General features: G+C 49.3%; 1 protein-coding gene across 1 annotated transcript in view; it reads right to left on the reverse strand.

Annotated features, from left to right (window-relative positions):
• Positions 1-1299: 1299 nt before the first annotated feature.
• The window catches only part of DOT1L (DOT1-like histone H3K79 methyltransferase), a 66259-nt gene continuing 44828 nt past the window's right edge, over positions 1300-22730 (reverse strand). The window contains exons 20-29 of the mRNA XM_014957964.1: positions 22184-22665; positions 21792-21915; positions 20255-20401; positions 18796-18922; positions 16783-17399; positions 14980-15185; positions 13906-13970; positions 12443-13414; positions 10672-11293; positions 1300-7983 (exon numbers count right to left, since the gene is read on the reverse strand). Of these exons, the coding sequence (XP_014813450.1) occupies positions 10707-11293; positions 12443-13414; positions 13906-13970; positions 14980-15185; positions 16783-17399; positions 18796-18922; positions 20255-20401; positions 21792-21915; positions 22184-22665 (3327 nt within the window). The 3' untranslated portion in view covers positions 1300-7983; positions 10672-10706. The remainder of the gene's footprint in view (positions 7984-10671; positions 11294-12442; positions 13415-13905; positions 13971-14979; positions 15186-16782; positions 17400-18795; positions 18923-20254; positions 20402-21791; positions 21916-22183; positions 22666-22730) is intronic.

Here is a 22730-nt window from a genome sequence, read left to right on the forward strand (position 1 = left end):
TGGGGGACACGGGGTGTGGGGAGAAGGTTGGGGGGGGGTGTCCCAACACCCCGACTCCTCGGCGAGCGCCGTCCCCGGTGGCGCAGTGACACTCCACAACAGCACGGTGTATTAAAATACATACACTTTAATATAAAGACAAAAACTCCAAAGCATCGTTTTTTTCAATTACAAATCAAGGTAAAGACACAAGAAATTAAGTGGAGGGAGGGGGAGGGAAAGAAAAAAAAAAAAAAAACCAAAACTAACTCTTACATTGTGGAGAATTAGAAAGGCAGGGTGGAAATATATATATTATACATACATATATACACACCAGAATTCACACTACTTCTATGGAAGAATGAAAGGAACGACAGGAAAACTTACCGGTATAAAAAAAAAACCAAAACAAAAACCAACAAAACAAAACAAAACAAAAGATAAATTAGGGGAAGTTTGAATTTTAAATAATTCGGTTTAATAGGCTAAATTATATAAACTAATTCCTATTCACTAGGAAACATCCCATATCACTGTTCTAAGAAAATGGGGTTTTTTAAAAAAAATCCATCGAAAAATGGATTTTTATTAGTAGTTAAAAGTTTACTAATCAATTCCTGAGCAACAGCAACCTCATAATCTACTGCTTTCCCCATCGAAGTCCCACTCAGCGAGGGCAGGCTCTCACTCCTAAAAAGTTTTAAGTAGAACAGAGACCTAAAAAGTTGGTGGTATTTTTTTTTTTTTAATTTGATCGCTTAAAAGATTAATAGGTTAAAAAAAGCCAAGCAGGATGGATCAACCCCTTCCACCTTCTCCTCATCGACTCCAGAAACCAGACCTTCCTCAAAGACCGATTCGACTGCGCCAGAAAAGCCACCAGGTGTAACCTCGGGAGACCCAAAGGATCACAAACTTGAGAACTTCAGGGTTAACGCCATCAAACTTGGAATTTTAAGATGTGATTTATCGTTTTTAAACTCTAAAAACTTAAGAAAATTAAGACCGAAAGAGGGTCGCAAACAGCAAATATATTGGAGAAGTATTTCCCATTTTTTTTTCGTCTCGGGTTTAAACCCTGAAGTTCACAATAAAAGCATTTTTTTGTTGCAATATTCAATCTAAATAGATATTTATATACTTAAAATGCATAAGGATAAATAAAATATGGCACAACAATATTTTTAAAACTGGGAATCCATCGTTGAGTGACAACCCGATACGCAAACTGCGGAAATGGTGGAGCAAAGAAAAGAGGAAAAAAAAACTTTTAACAGCCCTAAAACTTCGAATTCTCCTCCACTGACCATATCTGTGCTTCCAAAAAAGCCAATTCTTGGGATTTTTTGTTTTTTTTTTTTTCCCTCAGTGCTGCAAAGATAGTTCACAAAAACACTGTCCAGTTTCTTCTCCCCAAACTGTGATTTTTAAAAGCCATTCCTGATGGTTTGCAGCCCCCGGCACAAGGTCCCCCCTTCGCTGGGGACACCACCGCTCCCCACGCTCAATCTCTTCGTGCTTCTGGCTCAGGTAAAACCACAAAAACCGGATTTTTCCGGCCACCCACCCCCGTGAGGCGGGAGAACTCCCTCCAAGGGAAAAAAAATCCATCAATAATCTGCAGGTTTCCATACCCTGTGTAATTAAAAAGACCGATTTCAGCACGGAAAGCAACGGGGTCACACGAAGGACATGATCAGCCAAAGCCACCCGAGGTCAGCGCTGGGACAAAGTCACCGAGTCCTAAAGAAGGGCTCTCCTGCCATCAGCCCCGGGGGGACAAGGGCTCTCCTGCCATCAGCCCTGGAGGGGACAAGGGCTCTCCTGCCATCAGCCCCCAGGGGGACACCACATTTGTTATTAGAGCTTGGGGTGATTAGCACCAACCCCAGACCCAGCTGGGAAGGAAGGACACGGGGAAGTCCCAGCCGGGAGGGGAGTCACCATCAGCAGCTTGAGATCAAGCTCCCAGAGCTGGACACCTCCTCTTCCAGCAACGGTAAGAGCTGGAGCAGGGCAGGGACCGAGGCTGAGAGAGCAGCCTTTTGTTGTGTAAAGGTCCCAAATGCCCACCCAGAGCCACCCTCCTACCCACAGCAACCAGCCCCTGCTGCAGGAGCACCGCAAGGGCACAGGTCCCACAGGTCCTCGTGCCAGGGCCACCGGTGGGTCCACAGGAGTCCCAGAAGTGGGCCCTCTGTATAAACTCAGCGGAGATGGAAGCACACAATGGCCTTCAAACTGCTCTCAGTGACTCTGGGTCCCACCGAAACCATCACCTGAACAAAAGCTGAGTCCATGCCCTGCCCCACGGCAGAAACCAGCTCTGCATCCACCAATGCTCTCCCCTGCTCGGACTCTCCTCCAAGTGGAACCATAACGGGTGTGGGGAGCAGATGCTGCTCTCTAAATACACAATCCTGGCAAGAATCGAAGTACACAGGTCCCTGGAAGCCACCCCAAGCTGCCTGTCCACAGCCTCGTCACTCCAGAGTAGACCTTCTCCTGGAAGGGGAAGCCCAAAGGCAGACAAGAGCCCCCTCTGAGGGAAGGCTGGGATGAGACAGGATCCCACCACCACAGGGGGTAAATCCATCCTGGTGTGGAGACCTGACCTGCAACTGCTGCTGTGGCCCCACCCGAGGCAGAACTGGGTCCCATCCCTCTTGTCCTCCTCATCCATCTCCCTCCCACTCATCCCTCCCATGGATTTTCCAAGGCAAAGCGACAATCCCAGATTAATCTGTACAGAGACTCCTAGAACAGTCTGGATGGGAAGGGACCTTTAAAGGTCATCTAGTCCAACCCCTGAAGGAGCTGGCTGAGGAAGAAGTGTCACCAAGGCCTCTCAGAAGGAAACTCTTGTCCCCACAGGGGTGAGGGCAGGCACCCACATGTCAGACCCCACTGAGCCGGGCCATCCACCCTGACCGGCCAAGCAGCACAGAAGCAACCCTCCAGTGTGAGATGTCAGATGCAATGGAAGAGCTTCTCAAGCCCAAAACCCATCTGCTCAGCAGATTTCAAGTGAAGAAGTTACTTGCTTGGGTATAAAGTTTGATTAAAGAAAGAAAAATGCTACTCAACACTACAACTTGAGATTCAACAAGTGACAAAGAGTTGGGTGAGTCTCAGGCTGAGGAGCATCAAGTCCTGGGGATTTGAAAGCTCTTGACGCTCAAAACCAGTGAAGGTAGATCCCTTCAAGACCAAGTGATACAACCATCCTGTCCTGGGCACTCCAGCGACTGCAGGTGCCATCAGATCCAGACCCTACAAGCTCACCTCCATCTGCACAAACCCTTGAAGACAAAGCAGCCACGAGGAAGGCAGGAGGTGAGATGGAAGCACAATTTCTTCGTGGCCAAGGAGACAGGAGTTCCCGCTGTTAGAAGAAACCAGTCGGAGATGGCACTTTGTCTCCAAGTGTCACATACATCCAGGATGGGCTACACTCCCCGTTGTTGGTGGCTTCTCCAAAAAGCACATTCCCCTTCACCTCTTTCCCCTTGCACCCACAACCAAGAGTATGGGGGGTGAAGACACTTCCCATCATCACGGTTGTCCAGCCTGATCCACACCTTCCTAAAGGAAACAGCCTCATTTGCCCCAAAACAAGAGGGAACCAGGGACAGCTTGATGTCCCCATCACCCTGCGCAGCAGCTCGGGTTCAGCCCAACCCTCCACCTCTTCCAACCACTTTCTCCCTCACCAACTGACCAGTGGCTGCTGGGTGCCCCACCGGTGGCTAACGGAGGGATTGGTGCCGAATGACTAACGGGCAGCGAACGTTGACTTCAGGTTTCCTGCTCTTGGAGCTCGCTCAGCTTCTCAACACGGTGGGTCTCAATGGACCCGACCCGGGAAGCGCGAGCCAGAGGCAGCAAATCACCAAAAAAGGAAGAGTTCAGCTCAGGGCTGGTCCCCGGGGCTGGGGCTCCGCAGCGGGACACGGGTCCTGCCCGGCGCAACGCTCAGGAAGTTCCTTGTCTTTTTTTGGCAACGTACGTGCTACAAGATGGATCTCAGCTTCCCGACGAGTCCCTCGCTGGCGGTGGCCTGGAGGAGAAGGAACACGTGTGACAGCCACGAAAGGACCAGAGCCGACAGGATGTGGTTAAGGCTGAAGGAATTCCTTTTTGGAAGCTGTTTGGCTTTGATTACTCAAAATTATCTCCAATTATTGAAAGCAGGTTTCAGACCTCTGGCAGAGCGCTCCTACAGGAGGGTCAGGAGGGGCTTATCCTTGTAGCCATATGGATCAGATCTTCACGTCTCCAAGAGCTGTCCCTTCCGCAGCCCAGAGCAAGGTGAACGCTCTCCTGGGCTGCAGACAGAGAAGAAACAAGTTGAACTTGCTCGAGGTTACGGCAAAGCGATAAAAGATGAGGGAGTGGGGCAGACGACAGCACAAATCTCTTGGCAACATCTCCCAGTTCATGCAACATCAAAACACCCGTCCAAAACCCATCCTCGCCTGGTCTCCCACCTCTGCTCCCCCCGAGCATCAGCATCGGGGGCACCTGCCTGGAAGCACATCTCAGTGGGCATCACGAGGAGAAGGTGCCAGCGGTGTCGGGTGGGGGTGGAAGACACTGGCCAGGCCAGAGCAGCTCCAGGGCTGCCGAGATGGAAAGGTCGGGTCACCAGGAACAGCAGGGCTGAGACGACGCAGAGGTAGATGAAGGCCAGTCCCAGCAGGCCCCAGGAGGCTGAAGCAGATGCTTGGCAGGTTGGCCGCAGATCGAATCCCTTTCAAGTCCGTCCCAACTACACGTTTGTTCCTGGGTCAGTGTCTGGGTTCCTCTGGACTTCCCGGACGACAGCTGGGGAGTCACAGGCTCCAAAATCCTGGGTCACTGAGAACGCCTTGATGGCGCACGTGTGTTGAGCTGATATCTACAGCCTGTGCTGCTCATCTCCAGCAACAGACACCGGGTGACCACCCATCACCATTCACCCCCCACCACACGGGACACTGCAGGACAGAGGGGGTTTTGCTTTTCTACGACACCCACCGGAGCAGATGACAAACCAAGACTTGTCCAGGGCCTTTGCTCCAAAGGGTCATTTAGGTTGGAAAAGACCTTTACGACCATCAAGTCTAACCATCAACCTCACACTGCCAAGTCCACCACTAAACCATCTCTGTCTGGCTCCCCAGACACCGATTCCTGGCACGCTGTGAACCTTGGGGCAAAGCAAGTCATTCCATCAAGCTGAGGAGCGGTGCCAGGAGCCACTGGGTGATCCAGGCCTCCAGCAGATGTTGGGGAGCACAGCAGGTTCCACGGAGCTCCGGACATCGGTTCCTCCTCCAAATGGGCATCTTTGCTCGTGTCCTATAAGCACCTTGGGTGTGAGCACAAGGGAACCCTCCCCATAGAGAGCAAGGGATGGCACCAAGTTCTCTTGTCGGATTCTTCTGTGCTTTGAGATGAAGGTGGGCACAAGAGGTCCAAGGAGCACCGTAACTTGGTCCCTTTTCAGAAAAGGATCTGATAAAAGCAGAGTGATGAAAAGCTTCTACTTGTATTTCCTCATCTCTCTTGTCAAGGGTGTAAGAGACAGGGGGGGGATGCAATTAAGGCTGCAATGCTCAGGCACAGCCTACCAACACCAAGCCTTCAGAGACCCGCGTGCTCTGCCGGTGGCTGGGAAGGAAGGATGCGAAGGCAGCTCCCCAACTCCCAGTGACCCACAGATCCAGAAGAAGCTGGAGCTGCCCAACTCCCAGCTGCAAAACATCTGGGTTACATTGTCCTCCTGGATTCCAGGACATATAAACTGTGTACGGCTCCTACGAGAAGCTACTGGATGTTTCTCAGCTCTCACCCTCTGAGCGTTTTTGCCCTTTTATCCCAAGTTTTCACTTCGCTGTTAATAACTCAGCAGGGCGCCGCGCTCTCAAGTCCTCTCCCACACGCCAAGCACAAAACAGCTCCAAAGTGTCCCCAGTTTCCAGGGCTATCACTCCCTTCCCTTCCCGGTGAAGGAGACAGCAAAATTAGACCAACAGTTTCTGTGCACAAAGCCTGCCTATGGAAGACACGCTTAAGAATCAACAAAATTACTGAATTTTATCCTAAATCTCTATGAAGATGGATGAGGTACAGAGAAAAGGGCCCCACTGATGTCGGTAGAAGGCAGGAGCTGCTACAGCCCCTCTCCCTCACCACTCTGAAGATGACCAGCATCGTGCCCACAACCCTTCCTCCCGGAGCCTGGAGCAGGAGAGAGCACCCGGGGGCAGAGGTATCTCACTGACTACAAGAACAGACACCTAAAGTGTGTTTAACGCATTAATTAATTAAATGCCCAGTGTTCTGTGCCCTCGGGATGCTCCATCGGGGGTGGGGAAGGGCTGGTGGGGCAAGGCTCCAGTCTAAGGTGGATGCCCCATTGCTGGAGGTGGAAGAGTCCTCCGGGAGCAGTAGTGACCTGGAAGGGATTTGAGGACAGTGCTGTCCCTCAGAGCCTCGGGACCATCAGGCAGTTGTTTCCCCAAAGCCTAAACGTCCTTTTCTTCTACTCATTTTGCTGTTGCAATTCCCCTTCTTGAACTGTAGTTTCCTTTGTTGGTGCTCGCTCCAGCCTGAGCTGCAGAGCGGCGCGATTCCTACCGGATACACCACCCTTCTCCTCAACTTTGTGCACTTGAATAAATAAGTCTTTACAAGTTTACTGTGCATTGTACAATCTAAAAATAAATGAAATAAAAGAATATGAACTTTATATTTTTTTTCTTTTTCATCACATCTCTATAAAATACAGCCGCTGCTCCCGAGCGGCGCTTTCTGTACAGGGAACACCAAGTCACGAGACGATCAACGGCACCAGTGGGATAGTGGCAGCACGGTTAAGCCAGATCGCGGTGTTTTTGTGAACTACCATGTAGACCTACTTAAAGCAAAGAAATACAAAAGCAAAAATGCACTTCCGTCAATAAATGGGACACGGCTAAGCCATTGCTGAATCAAGTATCAAAACCCTACTAACAAAAAAAACAAAAAATACATCGTACTTGGAACAAAACCAACGAGCTGTGAGAAGTTCTGCTCCCTGCACCAGTACAAGACGCGCTACGTTGTGTCTTCCCACCGCTGGTGACAAGGGCCTGACCAACACCAGTGATTCCCCACCCTGTTCATATGCCAACGACACCCCAAAACCAGTTACCGGGCTGGCTACCAATATTCACAGTGACTCCAGTGCCACCAGCAACTGCAAATGGCCCAGTGGAGGAGTTCCAACAGGGCAGGACTTGAATTTCTTGTGGTCAGATGGGGCCGAGCCACCCCAGGGCCACGCCAGAGGGGTGCCCCCATGTCCTTCTTTGTAACGGAGACAATTAAAGACCACCCAGTTAATGGATCGCCTGGCTCAGTTTGGGTTAAAAACAGAGCATTGGGTTCGAAAGGCAGAAACTGCCTTTTTCTGCGAAGCCCGAGGACGTTGGGATATGAACAGAGCGAGTGGAATAAACCAAAACTCCCACCTGTCTGAGAACTGGGTCTGGCGTCGGGCAACCCTCCGAAGGCAGCACCAAGGATCAAACTAGAGGCACAGTTCTGACGGGTTGAAATAGCACCGAGAGGAGGCTCTTTACATCTCTGCTGGTGTGCCAGTCCTTTATTAGTCAAGAGAATTTAATAATAAGTCGTATTTATGATTCTAGGTGGAATAAAATAAGTCAAAATTGTTTTCACTTTAAAAAAAGATAAATACTTTATCTAAACTATCAACAATACAAACTGGAGCTTTAAGCATTTCTTCTGCCTTTTTTTTTTTTTCTTTTTTTGCCTTTTTTTACTCAGATTCACAGTAAATATTTTTTTTTTCTGTTGTTTAGGTCTTTTCATGTTTTTATTTTGTCCAGTAGTAATAGAGTAGAAACCCCTGCACAGGCCAGGTGAGCACCTTTCAGTGGAAGCCGAGTGAAGTTGGTCCACGTTGTCCTTGCATAGGTCACATTGGGTTGAGGTAGAAATCCTAGTTACCTGCACAACGGGAGGAGAGGAAGAGACTCATCTAAATAAAAGACAAAACTCTGCTGTGTGTTAGATGTGTTAAGCATTTCTACGTTGCTCCGAGCCCCCGGGAGCAACTCTGGACCCAACCACAGGGAGAAAGGATGTCTCCAAGCGACACGCGGCCCCTTCTGACTCATTTTAAAGCTCTTCTGAGAGCGTCACCATATTGAACTCCATCCTCCTGAGACTCACCTCGAGTGGGGGGACAAAAAGCATTCCCTCACTCAGTACAGAATCACAGAATCACCTGGGTTCGGAAGGGACCTCTGGAGATCATCTCCTCCAACCCCCTGCCAGAGCAGGGTCACCCAGAGCAGGTCCCACAGGAACGTGTCCAGATGGGTTTGAATGTCTCCAGAGAAGGAGACTCCACCACCTCCCTGGGCAGCCTCTGCCAGGGCTCTGCCACCCTCACAGGAAAGAAGTTCCTCCTCATGTTTAGACAGATCTTGTTATATTCAAGTTTGTGCCCATTCCCTCTTGTCCTGTCCCTGGGCACCACTGAAAAAAGACTCTCCCCATCCTCCTCACCCTTGAAGTATTTATAGGCCTTGATCAGATCCCCCCTCAGTCTTCTCTTCTCCAGACTGAAAAGCCCCAAGTCCCTCAGCCTCTCCTCATGAGAGAGATGCTCCAGGCCCCTCATCATCTTTGTAGCCTCTGCTGTCCCCTCTCCAGCAGTTCCCTGTCCTTCTGGAACTGAGGAGCCCAGTACTCCACCTTTTTCTAGCACACACTAACCTGCTTTGAATGTTTTATGGGGCAGAACATTAAGAGGTTTATTTTAGCCCCTGATTCCAGATTTCATCATGCCTTGGTTCATCAAGGACTCTGAGCACCCAAATTCACACCAAAATCAATGAAACTGCTCAAATATTTGCCCTTTCTCCATGTGTCTGGGGCAGCAGGACCACAACTACGGCCCGTCCATCACGCCCCATCTCCTGGGAGCGTTAACTCTGCTCCTTCACTCCACAATCCAGCTTTGCCATCCGGCTACTTTTCTCCATATGTCACTTTTGTGCCTATTTTGCCCAGAACCTTTTAGTGACAGGGACCGTCCCATCCAATGGGATGGAATCCAGCCCAATACGAGCCCATTTCCAGGGAGGGCAGGGGCAGAAGGTTCCAGGCTGGTCTCACTCTGGTCACTCAGGTCCCCCCAGCCTGACCCTCCTTGCCCCTTCTCCCCTCTTTCCTCTCTGTTTGGGGTCTTTCATGCCCATTCTGTAACAGCATCACGCAGGGACACGGGGACCACGTCACTCAAAACTCTTCCTCAGCCTCCCCTCCTTGCACGGAAGGAGGGAGATAATACTTACGTGCCTCACAAAAGCCTAAGGAGGATTTGTTGGAGGAGCAATTTGATGATGGAGACACTACACCCAACACAGGCACAGGCAAAAAAGACTCTCTCAGGTATATTGTAATCGGCACAGGCAAAAAAAGACTCTCTCAGGTATATTGTAATCGAGGCGTACGTTTTGTAAGCAGCAAAGAGTATCCAACCATGTAGCAAACAGAGACACCACCAAAGACCTAGAGGAGAAGCGCGGGGCGAGCCCTGGGACCTAACACGGTGGCTGAACTTCGCAAGCGCCAAGTGGTTACACGGGGATGCCTCAGAGTACGTTCATTAACAACAGTACCCAGCTCCGTGGTGGTACACTTTATTGGGGAGTTGCTCTAAAAGGCATTTAAATACTTGCTTCAATAAAAAATATACAGTGTGCGGAGACCCTCCTCTGCTACGGCCCCCGGACCAGTTAACCCTGCGGTTCCCTGTGTTCTCATTCCCAGTCTGGTTGCCCAGCAAGTGTAAATCCAGCATGGGATGGCTACTGCCAGCCCTAGCAGGCCAGTCCAGTAGAGCTGCAGTGCCCAGAGAAAAGACAACCCTTCTCTGCTCCCTGGGGCTGTGTTTTCCAGTGATGCAGGGATGGGATTACGTTAACCGCAAAGCCAAGACCAGTGCATTTCCTCTCCAAGACAAAGCTGCAGCTTGTAACCTAGAGAATTTTTGACTTTGTGATTATTCAGAGCAGCTGTTGTTGACTGAGGGGGGAGAAAAGGCCGCCACGGTGCCACATGCAGTCACCGAGCAGCACCACCAGGCACCCTAACGCTACGCGGACATGGACTTGTGGAGAGGCAACAGGCCGTGGGGGAGGGCAAGGAGAGGGGAGGGGCAACCACAGTAGGCAACGACGACTTCCAGCAAGTGTATAAAACCATACTTAAAAAATAGACATTTCCTCCTGATTACTGATCTTCAGAAATAAACGTTTTCCTGAAAGTGATCCCCACTTGGACATAATCCTGATGCCAGACGAGACAGTTACCATTTGAGTGCTCCTTGTCGAGAAATCCTGACTCCCAGAACAGAGAGCGTTAAGACTCTCCAGCCTCTGCCACCAGATTATTTGCTTTCCCCCATACGCCAGATGAGACAGTTACCATTGTCGAGAAATCCTGACTCCCAGAACAGAGAGCGTTAAGACTCTCCAGCCTCTGCCACCAGATTATTTGCTTTCCCCCATTTTAGGGTTTTCTCTGTTTCCCAGAGCCCATCCCCAACCTATATCTCTGCAAAAGGAAGAAGCATCATTCAGCATCTCTCACAACAACTCCTGGGTTGTGTTCCCCGAGCCTTACCTTACGCAATAAGAACGGTTAGCTAAGCAAGCTCTTTATCGCGGCTTAACCCCGGAAAGGTGCGAAGCGTAAGGAGGCTGCATGCCCAGGGTAACCCACATGGCCGAGGTGCCAGCGTTGGACTGGGTGATCCCGGGCGCGGACGGGGCCAGCGCCAAACGGGGCAGAGGCGGGTGATGGACTGTAAAGGAGGGGCGGGAGGATTTGTGCTGGAGAGAAGCTAGCTTAATAGACAAAGAAGCGTTAGCAGGTTGGGCAGAAGCAGAGGATGAGGGTGGCAAAAAAGCCTCGGCGGGCGGGATGGATGGCAGGGTCTGCAGAAGCGCGGGCTCGGAGTTAGAAGCGAGTAATGGAGGAGGAGGGGGCAAGGAAACGTTAGGAGGGGGAGGAGGGGAATGGAAAACAGATTGCACTGGCGCTCTGTTGAGGTGCTGAGCAGATCTAGTCTCACTAGATGTTACTAAATTAGAGGGAGGGGGTGGGAAGGATGAGGATGAGGTGCTGGCAATAGCCTGCAGGGGGTTTAAGCTTAGCACCGTGCTGCTAGAGACAGCACTGCTGCTGAAACTGGCTCCAAATTGATGAGGAGAGGAGGCAGAAGGCACCGCATGGTTAAAAATACCTGCAAACAGGAGAGAAAAACTCAGCTTCAACAGATGGGCTTTGTACAGTCTCAAGTGACAAGAGAAACAAAACCAAAAAAAAAAAAAAAAAAACAAAACAAAACAAAAAAAAAGCAAAATTATAATAGTTACAGCCCCATACAAAAAATATGCAGCATGAGAAGGCAGCAAGCAATGAGAGGTAATGGTGCAGGCCAGGAGGTACAAAAGATATCACTTACCTTTCCTACTGCCAACCTCTAAATGCCACAAGGAAAAATGGTCAGACCCAAGAACTGTCAGTTCTATACCACACGGGCAGACTTTTTGATGAGATTACGTGGTCTCTAGAGTTGTTTATCTGAAGACTCAAACTGCTGCTCTTCCCTCCCCACCCTCCTGCGTCCCCGCTTACAGGGCAGGGTGGGTGCATTTCCAGCAAATCTACGTGCTGAGAGATGGGAGAGTTAGGATTTCCCGACATGGTGCCTGAATGATTATGGGCAGGTAAGAAAATAACTGCCTCGGACACTTAGTACCGGCAGGTTCAGACTATCTTCTAGCCCTGCCAGCTTGTCTCCAGCCTGGGCCACGGAAGCCAAGCCCGTGCAGAGTCCCAGAAGCGCAAGGTGCATATGGCATTGCCCTTCCTGGCAAAGAAAAGCTCTTCGTGTCCATTCAAGAGCCAGAACGCTACGCAATTCCCCACACCATCTCCTCTGAAGAGGCACGTTTTTGGTTTTTGCTCTTCCTGGATCACGCTAGATCCATTCAAGGCCTAAGCTCAACCTGTTGCCAAGTTAGAGATCCTTAACTCGGTACCACGACACGTGAAATCTGTTACCTGCAGGCAGACCTAAAGGCGGTTCCAACACAGCAACATCTGAACAAGCACACATTAGGAAATCACAAAAGTCTGGGTGTATTCTTTCATTAAGGTGATACAACAAGCTCATCTAGTAGACAAAGCTCATGAGATTGCACTGTGGGGAACTGAACTCATCCTAGCATTTTCCGAGAGAGAGAAAGAGAGAGAGAGAGAGGAGACTGGTTATGTGGGACAGATCTGCTTCACATCCTGCAGGAATGAAAGGGGTTTCAGCCCTGGAGAGGCAGCGTCAGACTTTCCTTTAGGCCCTGTCTTATACCAGAGAAAGAGTTCTGCCTACCTCCAACTGTTCCACCTGTAACCCCAGGAGAGAAGTTCCCCATAGTGTGAGAATTAGTCAGTCTGGTTGCAGCTGATGACACGTGGACCAGACTGGCAGCAGCTGGCATGGAATTAAATAAGGACTGCAATACTGAGGAATTTGTCACCGAGTTGAGGTTTGCTTGCAAGGCCATGGGGCCGAGGGGAAACTGCGATCCAGTGGTCAGAGTGTTTAGGAAAGGATGGTGAGCCTGAACAGAAGATGCTGGGTTGGCTGCTGAAGAAACAGCAGTAGGAAGGCTTTTCCCATTCAGAAGGCCACCAGACGAAACAGCAGCAGAAATGAAAAGGTTGTGGCCATTTTTAAACTCCACATCTCGGTCCCTTCCTTTGCCGACCTTTCCGTTATGCTGCAAAGAGTTTTTTTCCGAAGAACCCCCAGCACGAACGTTTATTTCGCCGATCTCTTTGCCTTTCACCCCCGACCGATTTAAATCTTCTCCTTTCGTGCCGCCGAGGCCTTCGAGTTGCCTCTTGTTCAAGAAGGGATTCGTTTCCGATCCCCCCACATCTTTGCTTCGTTGCGACTGGAATCCCAGGGAGGAGCTGGAAGTGGTCACCTCGGAAGCTTTGTGGGGAAGAGAAGCACCATCGATAAAGCTGTGTAAACCCAGGTCTGCGGAGAGCCCCCCGTTGTAGGAGAATCCGTTGGGGGGGTTTGTACCGGGGCTGAGCCCGTCGGCACCGGCCGAGGCCACGGCGACGTTTTTCCTCCCGTGAGGTGCCACCTTGGTGTCCATGGCCAGAGCGTCCTCCGAGGGCGGCCTGAAGGCAAACAGCGAGCTCTGGCTCAGGGCCGAGACCGACTGCAAGGGACTGTCTGTCGTTTTGGTCAGGTTGATGTCAGAGATCGGTGAAAAAGTCGATTTCCATTTACTGCTGTTCATGTTCTCGGTGCTTTGTGCTTGTTTCCTCCCAGATAAGCTGCCGCCTGGTTTGGAAGAAAGAAAAAAACACGTGTAAAATGTCAAAAAACAGCGTTCGCTGAATCTGCTCATTAAAAACAGGGTTTTATCTTTCAACACACACGTTTTGCCAGTCTGTAATTCTATTTCTGGTCCCAAGACAGAAATATTTGTGAAGCCACCTGAAAGTCCTTAAAATTTAGTTTAATGCTGTGAAAATGTTTGAAAATGCTGATCTACCTTTTCCTCAGTCTTTGTACTACAGATCCCTCCCCAAACCTCACGTCAGCAAAAAAAACCTGGTCAGATCTTTGGTGACCTGTGACTCCAGAAAGAACTGACCCAAAATCTGTAATTATCAGCCACCTGTCTTAATTAGGATTCTGCAAAGCCCTGGCAGAACTGCGCTCTGCTCAGCAGCACAGAAAGGGCCCTCTTCTGACCAACACCTTCAGGAGCAGCCACCCATTCCCCAGCACAACCCTTACGATGAGTAATTAACATTCCTCACACCTACCATTTTCAACAGTCTTCTGCGGAGATTTGCTTTCCAATGATATGGTTGCAATTTTCCTTTCGATTCTAGCAGGAAAATAAAAGGGTTATAGCACTCACTGCAGACCTTTAGTTGCACATTTACTCTCATAACCCTCACCTTCCGCACGTTCACGTCTTAACAGTTGCCCAGAGCATGTAAAGCCAAGTCAGCCAGAAAGCTGGACGCTACTAAAGGAACTTAAAAAATCCACCACAGACTTTAAGTAGAAGCTGTTACAGAATTTGTGCTCTTTGCCAAGATCAGTGCACGTTCAGAGGACTCCATTGTTGCTGCTCTTTATCAGTAAGCCATAGGCTGCTGCTCACATTTCTACAGTGGTTATTTATCCAGCACTTTAAACATGAAAAAAATTGCACCCCCCCCAGGCAGGTAAAGGGTGGAAAACACTCAATTTTCAGAGCAACACATCAAGAGTTTGGAGCAGGAAGATTTTTGAATCAAGCTGAAACTGGGAGTGAGGGGGAGACAGATTCTTAGTTAAAGGTTACACACACACTCGGTGCTCCTCCTCCAAAGCAACGTGGTAATAAAAATAAAATCATTTCTACACTAATTCTTTGGGAGGGCAGACTCTGTGAGCCTTGCAAACACAGCAACACAGAGAATCATCTGGGTTGGAAGGGACCTTTCAGATCGAGTCCAACCATCGACCCAACCCTGCCCAAACCCCCACTGACCCATGTCCCTCAGCACCACGTCTGCCCGGCCTTAAATCCCTCCAGGGATGGTGACTCCACCACTGCCCTGGGCAGCCTCTTCCAAGGCTTCACAACCCTTTCAGTGAAGACATTATTCCCAATATCCATCCTAAACCTCCCCTGGCACAACTTGAGGCTGTTTCCTCTTGTCCTACAGTAGGTTCCCACCTTCCCTGTTCGCGATTCCAGCCGCGTGAGAGGGGTGGGATGAGGGAATCACTCTCCAAGCACAGGGGACACAGGCGGCCTCACACACCTCTCCCTTTTCTGGTTCAGAGCCCCGTTGGCAGCTCCCAGAGCAATCTCCCCCCGACCCCCCTGTCTGTGCCCCCACCTGCTGCTGTTGTGCTCGTCTTCAGATCCCTGCTCTTCATCCGACGTTAGAGGGGAGTAATGAACCCCGTTGGTCTGAACGAGGGGCTTTTCCTTTTTCAGTACCGGGGGCTGGTCATTGTCCTGGTAAGGAACAGGAGAGTTCTTCAGGGAGTTTTCAGGAGAGGAAATGGCTGTTATTTCTAAAGGCTGGTTAATGTTATTGACCTGGGCAAGAAGGAAAGAAAGCGGTTACAGGTGAGAGTAGCCCTTTAGAAACAAGGCATCTTGTTAAGGATATTCAAAGCAGGCTTAACTTGCTCCGCTTTCGGATACGCCAAAGCTGCTCATTTAGCACTGCTGCTGTCACACCCACCTCCCTGCAACACAGCCCGAGATGAAAGATTAAATAAAGCTTGGAAAAATACCTCATTTTCGTTCTTTGATTTTATGTTTAAATACAGACATGAAGACACAGGATAATCACGTTTCTTTTCCAACTACAGGATCACACGAACACCACTCGTATAGCTGGCTTAATTATGCAAGAATGCCATATGCTTCTGGCACTCTTACACTACTTAGTCAATCTTCGTATAAACTATTTTCAAAATATTTAACCTACAGCCTAAAAAAAAAAAAAGCAACTTCGCTGCAGAAACAAGTCTTTTGTCATAAGAGATTATTTTTCCCTTTTAATGCTCTGACAGCAAAGAACTCTTTGCAGAAGTTCTACCTGCTCATAAACAGTTCCCCAACTTCTCAGCAATTTTCTCACCCCCTTTCACGAAGCGTCCTCACACCGATCTGCCTGCTCTACACACAGAATGTGCCAAAGAACAGGCAGTTAAAGTTGTTTCTCATTCAAAGAGCTTTCCCACACCCTTCTCTCCTGTTAAAGCTCTTCGTTTTTGCCCTTACCATGGAGTTGATATTCATAGAATCATAGAATTGCCCAGGCCAGAAGGGACCTCCAAAGGCCATCTAGTCCCACCCCCCCGCAGTCAGCAGGGACACCCCCAACTAGACCAGGTTGCCCAGGGCCTCCTTGAGCCTCACCTTGAATATCTCCAGGGAAGGGGCCTCAACCACCTCCCTGGGCAACCTGTCCCAGTGCTCCACCACCCTCACAGTAAAGAACCCCCTTCTAATCTCCAATCTAAATCTGTTCCCCTCCAGCTTGAAGCCATTGCCCCTCGTCCTGTCACTGCAGCCCTTTCTAAACAGGCTCTCCCCAGCCTTCCTGTAGCCCCCTCAGGTACTGGAAGGCTGCTATTAGGTCTCCCCGGAGCCTCCTCTTCTCCAGGCTGAACAACCCCAGCTCCCTCAGCCTGTCCTCGTAGCAGAGGTGCTCCATCCCCCTGATCATCCTTGTGGCCCTCCTCTGGACCCTCTCCATCAGGTCCATGTCCTTCTTATATTGAGGGCTCCAGACCTGCACACAATACTCCAGGTGAGGTCTCACCAGAGCAGAGTAAAGTGGCAGAATCCCCTCTCTGATATTGAGGGGTGAACCCCTTTCACGAAGCGTCCTCACACCGATCTGCCTGCTCTACACACAGAATGTGCTAAAGAACAGGCAGTTAAAGTTGTTTCTCATTCCAAGAGCTTTCCCACACCCTTCTCTCTTGTCAAAGCTCTTCGTTTTTGCCCTTACCATGGAGTTGATATTGAGGGGTGAACCCCTTTCACGAAGCGTCCTCACACCGATCTGCCTGCTCTACACACAGAATGTGCTAAAGAACAGGCAGTTAAAGTTGTTTCTCATTCCAAGAGCTTTCCCACACCCTTCTCTCTTGTCAAAGCTCTTCGTTTTTGCCCTTACCATGGAGTTGATATTGAGGGGTGAACCCGACGGCTGCGTAAAGAGCCCAGACACAGTAGGTAAGGATTTGCGTTTAGGGGAGACCCCGGCGTTCCCGCTGAGATTCCCGGTGGAGCTTCTCTTCCGCCGGCCTCGCTTCTTGCCGTCCTGCGCGTGGGCTTGGCCGCAGTCCAGCCGAGCGCTCGCGGGCAGAGGACTGTGCTTGTTGGAAGGGGATTGTTTTACATGTCCTGTATTAGGAGAGATCGTAAAGATGATTCTTCTCTTGGCCTCGTTCTCAGGATCTGAAAACGCTGCATCAGACTGAAGATCCCCCTTTGTTCCTTCGGCAAACATCTTCTGAGCATCTGCATATTGCAATACCCCTCCTACCAGGCTCTGAGAGGTGCCATTTAACCTGGGGCTTGCTGAGTGCTGGTGAGCAGGGGAGTTTGGCCCAGAGTTCCTCGACTGCATCATTAGCAAAGGATGTTGTGGAGTGGAACTCCGAGACCCTACAGAGCTAAAGAGACTCCCGGAGTCGTCCAGAGCTGCCTGATCAACACTATGGTTAAGATGGGCTGGGCTGTTTGTAAGATTTCCATTGACTGCCACGGAGCCAGAAGAGTAAGAAAAACCTGTTGAAAGGGAAAGTATACATCATTGCTTCTGCTGAGCGAGAGGTCACAGTGCTAGAGTACTGGGAGTGCTGGGAGGACTGGGGCTGGGGTCAGCTCTGCCTGCGTCCCAGCAGCCGGGTGTCACTCGCCTGTTACAGGGGGCAGCTGAGACGTGGCTCTGGGCGCTGGCAATTTTGGTGAGGGGTTAACAATTTTCACTACTTTTTGGCCAGTTTCAGGAGAATCCACGTGTCATAGGGAGAAATCCTACGCTCTACCCGGTTTTTAAATGGAATTCAAGTGTAAGTTTCCTTTGAGCTATTAAACGCCTTTTGGAATAAGGGCTCCTTTACTCTCAGCTCCTTCCTATCGCCAAGGAAACAGACAGCCAAATTCAGGCTGTTTCCTTCCCCAAAAAAGGGACTGTGTCATCTCTACAGCCCAGCTTCTTCTCCAAATTAAGCAAAAGGCTGTGGCTTTGGAAGTGACGGGGGATCCTCAAAGAAATTGTGGCAGGAGAAAGAAGCTTGGGAAGGGAATTAATATTTGTCACAGTGTATCCTAAATGGGTTTAGTGCTGTAGTAAGGCCTTATCTCTGGGCTGTCTAAATGAAAGGGGCAGAAGGGAACATGGTATTGTTTTAAAACAAGGGGTTTTTTAAATATTTCATTGGTTTTCTAGAAAACCGCAGCCAAGCTCTTCTTTGCAAAACAGATGCTAGAAACAACACAAGCCCCTCGAGGTGGTGAACATTAAGAAGAGATGTCCTCCCTCACGAGGGATCAGCTGTAGAACAGCTTCTAATATGCTAGAACTTACTGGTCCACAACATTTCCACTGCCTGAAGAGCTAAAGGCCACAATTTCCACAGATGAGCGAGTTCAGAAGCAACATCTGCACTTACCAGGTATATCCCTGCCCTCCCCCTTTCACCCTCCTTCCTACCCACATCCTCGTGCCTTCACAACTGCTCACGAGGCACCACTGTGACCCGCACCAAGCAATTAATTTTGCTATTAAAAAAACCTCCACCACCCGGTAAAATGAAACTTTTAAAAGCCAGATCATCAGCTCGTAGCAATCAATGCAACACGTTGCCCCACTGTAGAGGTGGAAATCTCTTAATCCACATAGAAAAATTTATAAAAGCAACTATTTATTTACACTGCAAGGTGCTGCAGTGCAGGAAAAGGTACGTCAAGCCAAATTTTATGCCAGAATAAATGCAAGCTGTAGGCAAATACTGTCTCGAAGCATCATCAGCCACGATTCTTTGGTCTCAGTACAAAAACACCCATTTATCTGGCCCTTTCCTGCCTGAATGACCTGACAAGTGCCCAGAAACCTCCGAGGCATGCACTGGGAGTGCTGTCACGACGGGACAGCGAGCCCTCACCTAGACGAGGCCGTTACCTGAGGTAGCCAAAGCCAGTGGCTTGTTTCCAGCAGCATTGCTTACGCCATTATGAGAACTAGCACCAAACTGCTTTTCAAGTGTCGAGGAGTCTCTACTCTGATGAACTGGGCTAGGTGTGCTTCTCTGGGGAAAGAGAAACAGGCATTTCAGTACAGGAATTATACCCAAAAGTCAACAGTTGAAACAAAATTCACATGCATTAGTGGATCTACCGAGGAAAGTGGCTCTACTTGCTCAATGGCCTAGATTTTGCTTGTTTTGAGAATAACATAGATGGGCACATAATTGGACAAAAATAAATAGTGTGATTAATTAGACTGCAGTAGTATCTAGCCCAAAGCAGATAGAGGGACAGACTCATCGTCCTGAAAAGCTTAGACTCAGGATGGCACTGCCATCAGAGATCAACCGCCTGGTTCACAGGCAGCTGGAAAGGACATAAATGATTGTAACATGTCCCCAAGCCTGTGCACACAAAGTTCTCCAAAAAAACCCCAAACTGAAGATGAAAAGGATTAGGCTGTGTTCTCTGGTACGCTCTCTGGGGGTATCAGCAACAAGCAGGGTTTGCTTAAAGCAGGGAAACAAATGCAAAATGGGAGCCTGAATAAGAATGTGTTGAAGTGAGAGATGCCAGGAGAGGGAACGTTCTCTCTCACTGAGGACGCACAGGTTCTGCTCGGAGCTGGGCAGCCCCTAGTTCTGTTACAGCCAGAAGCCTACAGCTGGGAAAAGAGAGTGGATTCAATACTATGGAACAACTCCAGCTCTCCAGATATGGGATTGTAAGGCAGGCTTTGCTGGATGGATTCTAAATTCACAGCTCTAGTGAAAGCAGCAAATGTGTCTCAGTTGTCTACCGTAACACTTTGGTGACAAATATTCATGAGAAACTGGACCAGGCTTTTTTAAACTCCTCTGCAGTGGGAGCAGCACGGGCTTATTAGAATTTCAAAGAGGGATGGCTCCCAAAGTTCTCTCAGTTGCTCCCTGTAGCTACAAAGCAGTTCCTCACGCCGTTGGCACTACAGCCCCAAGGTGCTACCCAAGTTCACCCGACACACGTGTGTGACACAGACCATTTTGGATGATCTAACTGAGGCAGAAGGATTTGTCTCCCAGGGTCACGTAGGGAGGCAGGAGCTAAGAACTGAGACGTGTGATTCTCTGCTTTCACTGCCCAAAACTCTCAAACTCCATGCCTTTTCCACCCAGATTAAGTCTAGGATCTCTTGAGGCATGTGCTTTACTTTCCTTCCTGGCTCAAATACCACCACCCCACAGACAAAAGAGAGTCAAAATCTACAGAATGACTAAGAGCCAAGAGGATGAATCCCCAGAGCCTCCCCCTGAGCACGGAGAGTGCCCCACTAAGGCTCCTGATGCACGGCTCCCCGTTACTGCCCGCTGTGATTTTTAGTTAGGGATGGAAAGCGTTGACAATCCCTTACTCACCACCTTCTCAACACGGCTAGGTAGGACTACGCTGGCCAGAGGGATACTAACAGGGAGTTTATTGGGCTGCACTGTGCTGAGAGGAATACTGATAGGTAGGCTGGTGATAGTTTCTCCATTACTCACAGAGGTTCTCTCTCTCAAAACCTGTAAAGGCAAAAGAGAAAGTAATGATCTTAGTGACGTGCTATTACTGAAAAGACTTTTTAAACTAACGGTAACCTGCTCGTTTATATTCCCTCTCTCCCTTTATTTTCCAAAAAGAATTACACAAAGGCATTGAGGTACTGGAGCAGGTCCATAGAAGGGCAACAAAGCTGGTGAGGGGTCTCTTAAACTAATGGTAACCTGCTCGTTTATATTCCCTCCCTCCCTTTTTTTTCCAAAAAGAATTACACAAAGACATTGAGGTGCTGGAGCAGGTCCATAGAAGGGCACCAAAGCTGGTGAGGGGTCTGGAGAACAAGTCTTATGAGGACTTAGGAGTCTTATGAGTGGAATGAGTCTCATGAGTGGCTGAGTGAGCTGGGGGGTGTTCAGCCTGGAGAAAAGGAGGCTGAGGGGAGACCTTCTCATTCTCTACAGCTCCCTGAAAGGAGGGTGTATCCAGGGGGGGTCAGTCTCTTCTCCCAAGAAACAGGTGATAGGACAAGAGGAAATGGCCAGGGGAGGTTCAGGCTGGAGATTAGGAACATTTTTTACAAGGAAAGGGTTATGAAGCCTTGGAATGGGCTGCCCAGGGCAGTGGTTGAGGCACCATTCCTGGAGGGACTTAAAAGCTGGGCAGAGGTGGTGCTGAGGGACATGGATCAGTGGTGGCTTGGGCAGGGTTGGGTTGATGGTTGGACTAGCTGACATTAAAGGTCCCTTCCAACCTGGACAATTCTATGATTCTCTGATTAAGAGCGATGACCATAAAGCAAAGCTGACTCAGACACCAATATCCAACAGCAGAGCAATAGGTAAAATAAAGCTCCTGCTGTCCCCAAGCACAAGGCAAAGGCTGCCTTAGGCAAGCTCATTTCCCAGTGTCTTTGTCAGAGCTCTGTGAAAAGCAGTCTTTGACAGAATTCATATCTTGAGGCCCTCTGTATGCTGTGGATGCAGTAGCCAGAAATATTTCCATGGTAACCTCCTACTGGAGGGCACCTGCTTGCTCTGAGATGAGCACCAATATGATTCATCGCTGGACCAATTACGTGGGCAATTTTTTGTTATTTTTTCTTTTTTTAAACCATGAAAGAGTCTATTTTTCAAGTTCAAGTAGGCACACGCCAGATCAAAGAGAAGTCCTACTGCATTACTGGTCTGATTCACATGCAAACCAGTAACTGGAGGGTAAGCACACCTCTCACGGGCACAGTATTCTCTTCCTCCAGCCAGTTCCTTCTTTTGATCGTACCACACCTATTGTATTTTGTGTTATTTTCCACGCCAAGCTGCCCACAGAAGGGAACCTGCCCACATCCCCTAATTTGGCCCATTTTTACTTTGTTCTCCCAGGTGTAACACCCCCCCACACAAACAGATCTCTTACCTTCTCGCCTGCAACTGGTAAGGCCGCTGGGGAAGAGGGCCGAGTTTCCTGAGGACTCAGCTTTATGCCATTTGAAATACCAGGGCTTGGATATGTAAGGCCATTCTCTTTGACATGGTCAGCTCTGGAACAGAGACGTACCATCGTTAGGATACAAAAGTTAACGACTTCTCCTTCGCAAGGAATTCCTGTACCAGACCCAAGGCACTGTACCACCACATTCACCCAGTCAATCAGCTGGCACTGCTGGTTTTCTTGACACAAAACTTCTAAAAGTCTATAAAATTCCACTGTTAAAAAATATTTTTCCACAATCCAAACAAACCACTGTTATTAAAACCAAGCAATAGCATTACCCCTCCTTTCCCATCCTGGGAAATGATCACTCTCACCTCTGTATCTCATTAGTTGTTGCTTTTCCATTGACTGCATGGTCTTGATTCAAGTGTCTCCTCAGGGCTATTTTAGCTGGGGAAAACCTGGTATAATCGGGTAAGGACAAGCTGGTCATCTTGTCTGCCTTCTGTCTGCTGCCGTGGTTCGGGGTACACGGAACTATGTCTTGGTCCAGGTGAGAGGTGCTGTACTGAGGGGTGTTCTGCTTGGAGGAGGGCCTGCTAAAAGTGTTATGGATTTCGTAGGGAGTCGCGTGGCCGTTCATGGAGAGTTCAGGGCTCATGCCATTGATGTGGGGCATGGGGAACTTAGAGCATTCCAGCTCCAGCTGGAACCTGCCGTGATCAGCCTCAGGATCACGGCTCAGATGGGGCTTATTGCGGAGCTGCACTGACAGCGACTCCTCAGACGGCGTGTACGATTTCAGCTGCAGGAGCTCCTGCTGCCTTTGACTTTTCTCAAGTTCCACAATGCTGATCTTTAAATGAAGAGGAGGACAACGATTAAAGACCACACTTAACAATTCTATCATGTAGCTTCTCA

The sequence above is a fragment of the Calidris pugnax genome, unplaced genomic scaffold, assembly GCF_001431845.1.
Source record: "Calidris pugnax isolate Ruff unplaced genomic scaffold, ASM143184v1 scaffold255, whole genome shotgun sequence".
Lineage (NCBI taxonomy): Eukaryota > Metazoa > Chordata > Aves > Charadriiformes > Scolopacidae > Calidris > Calidris pugnax.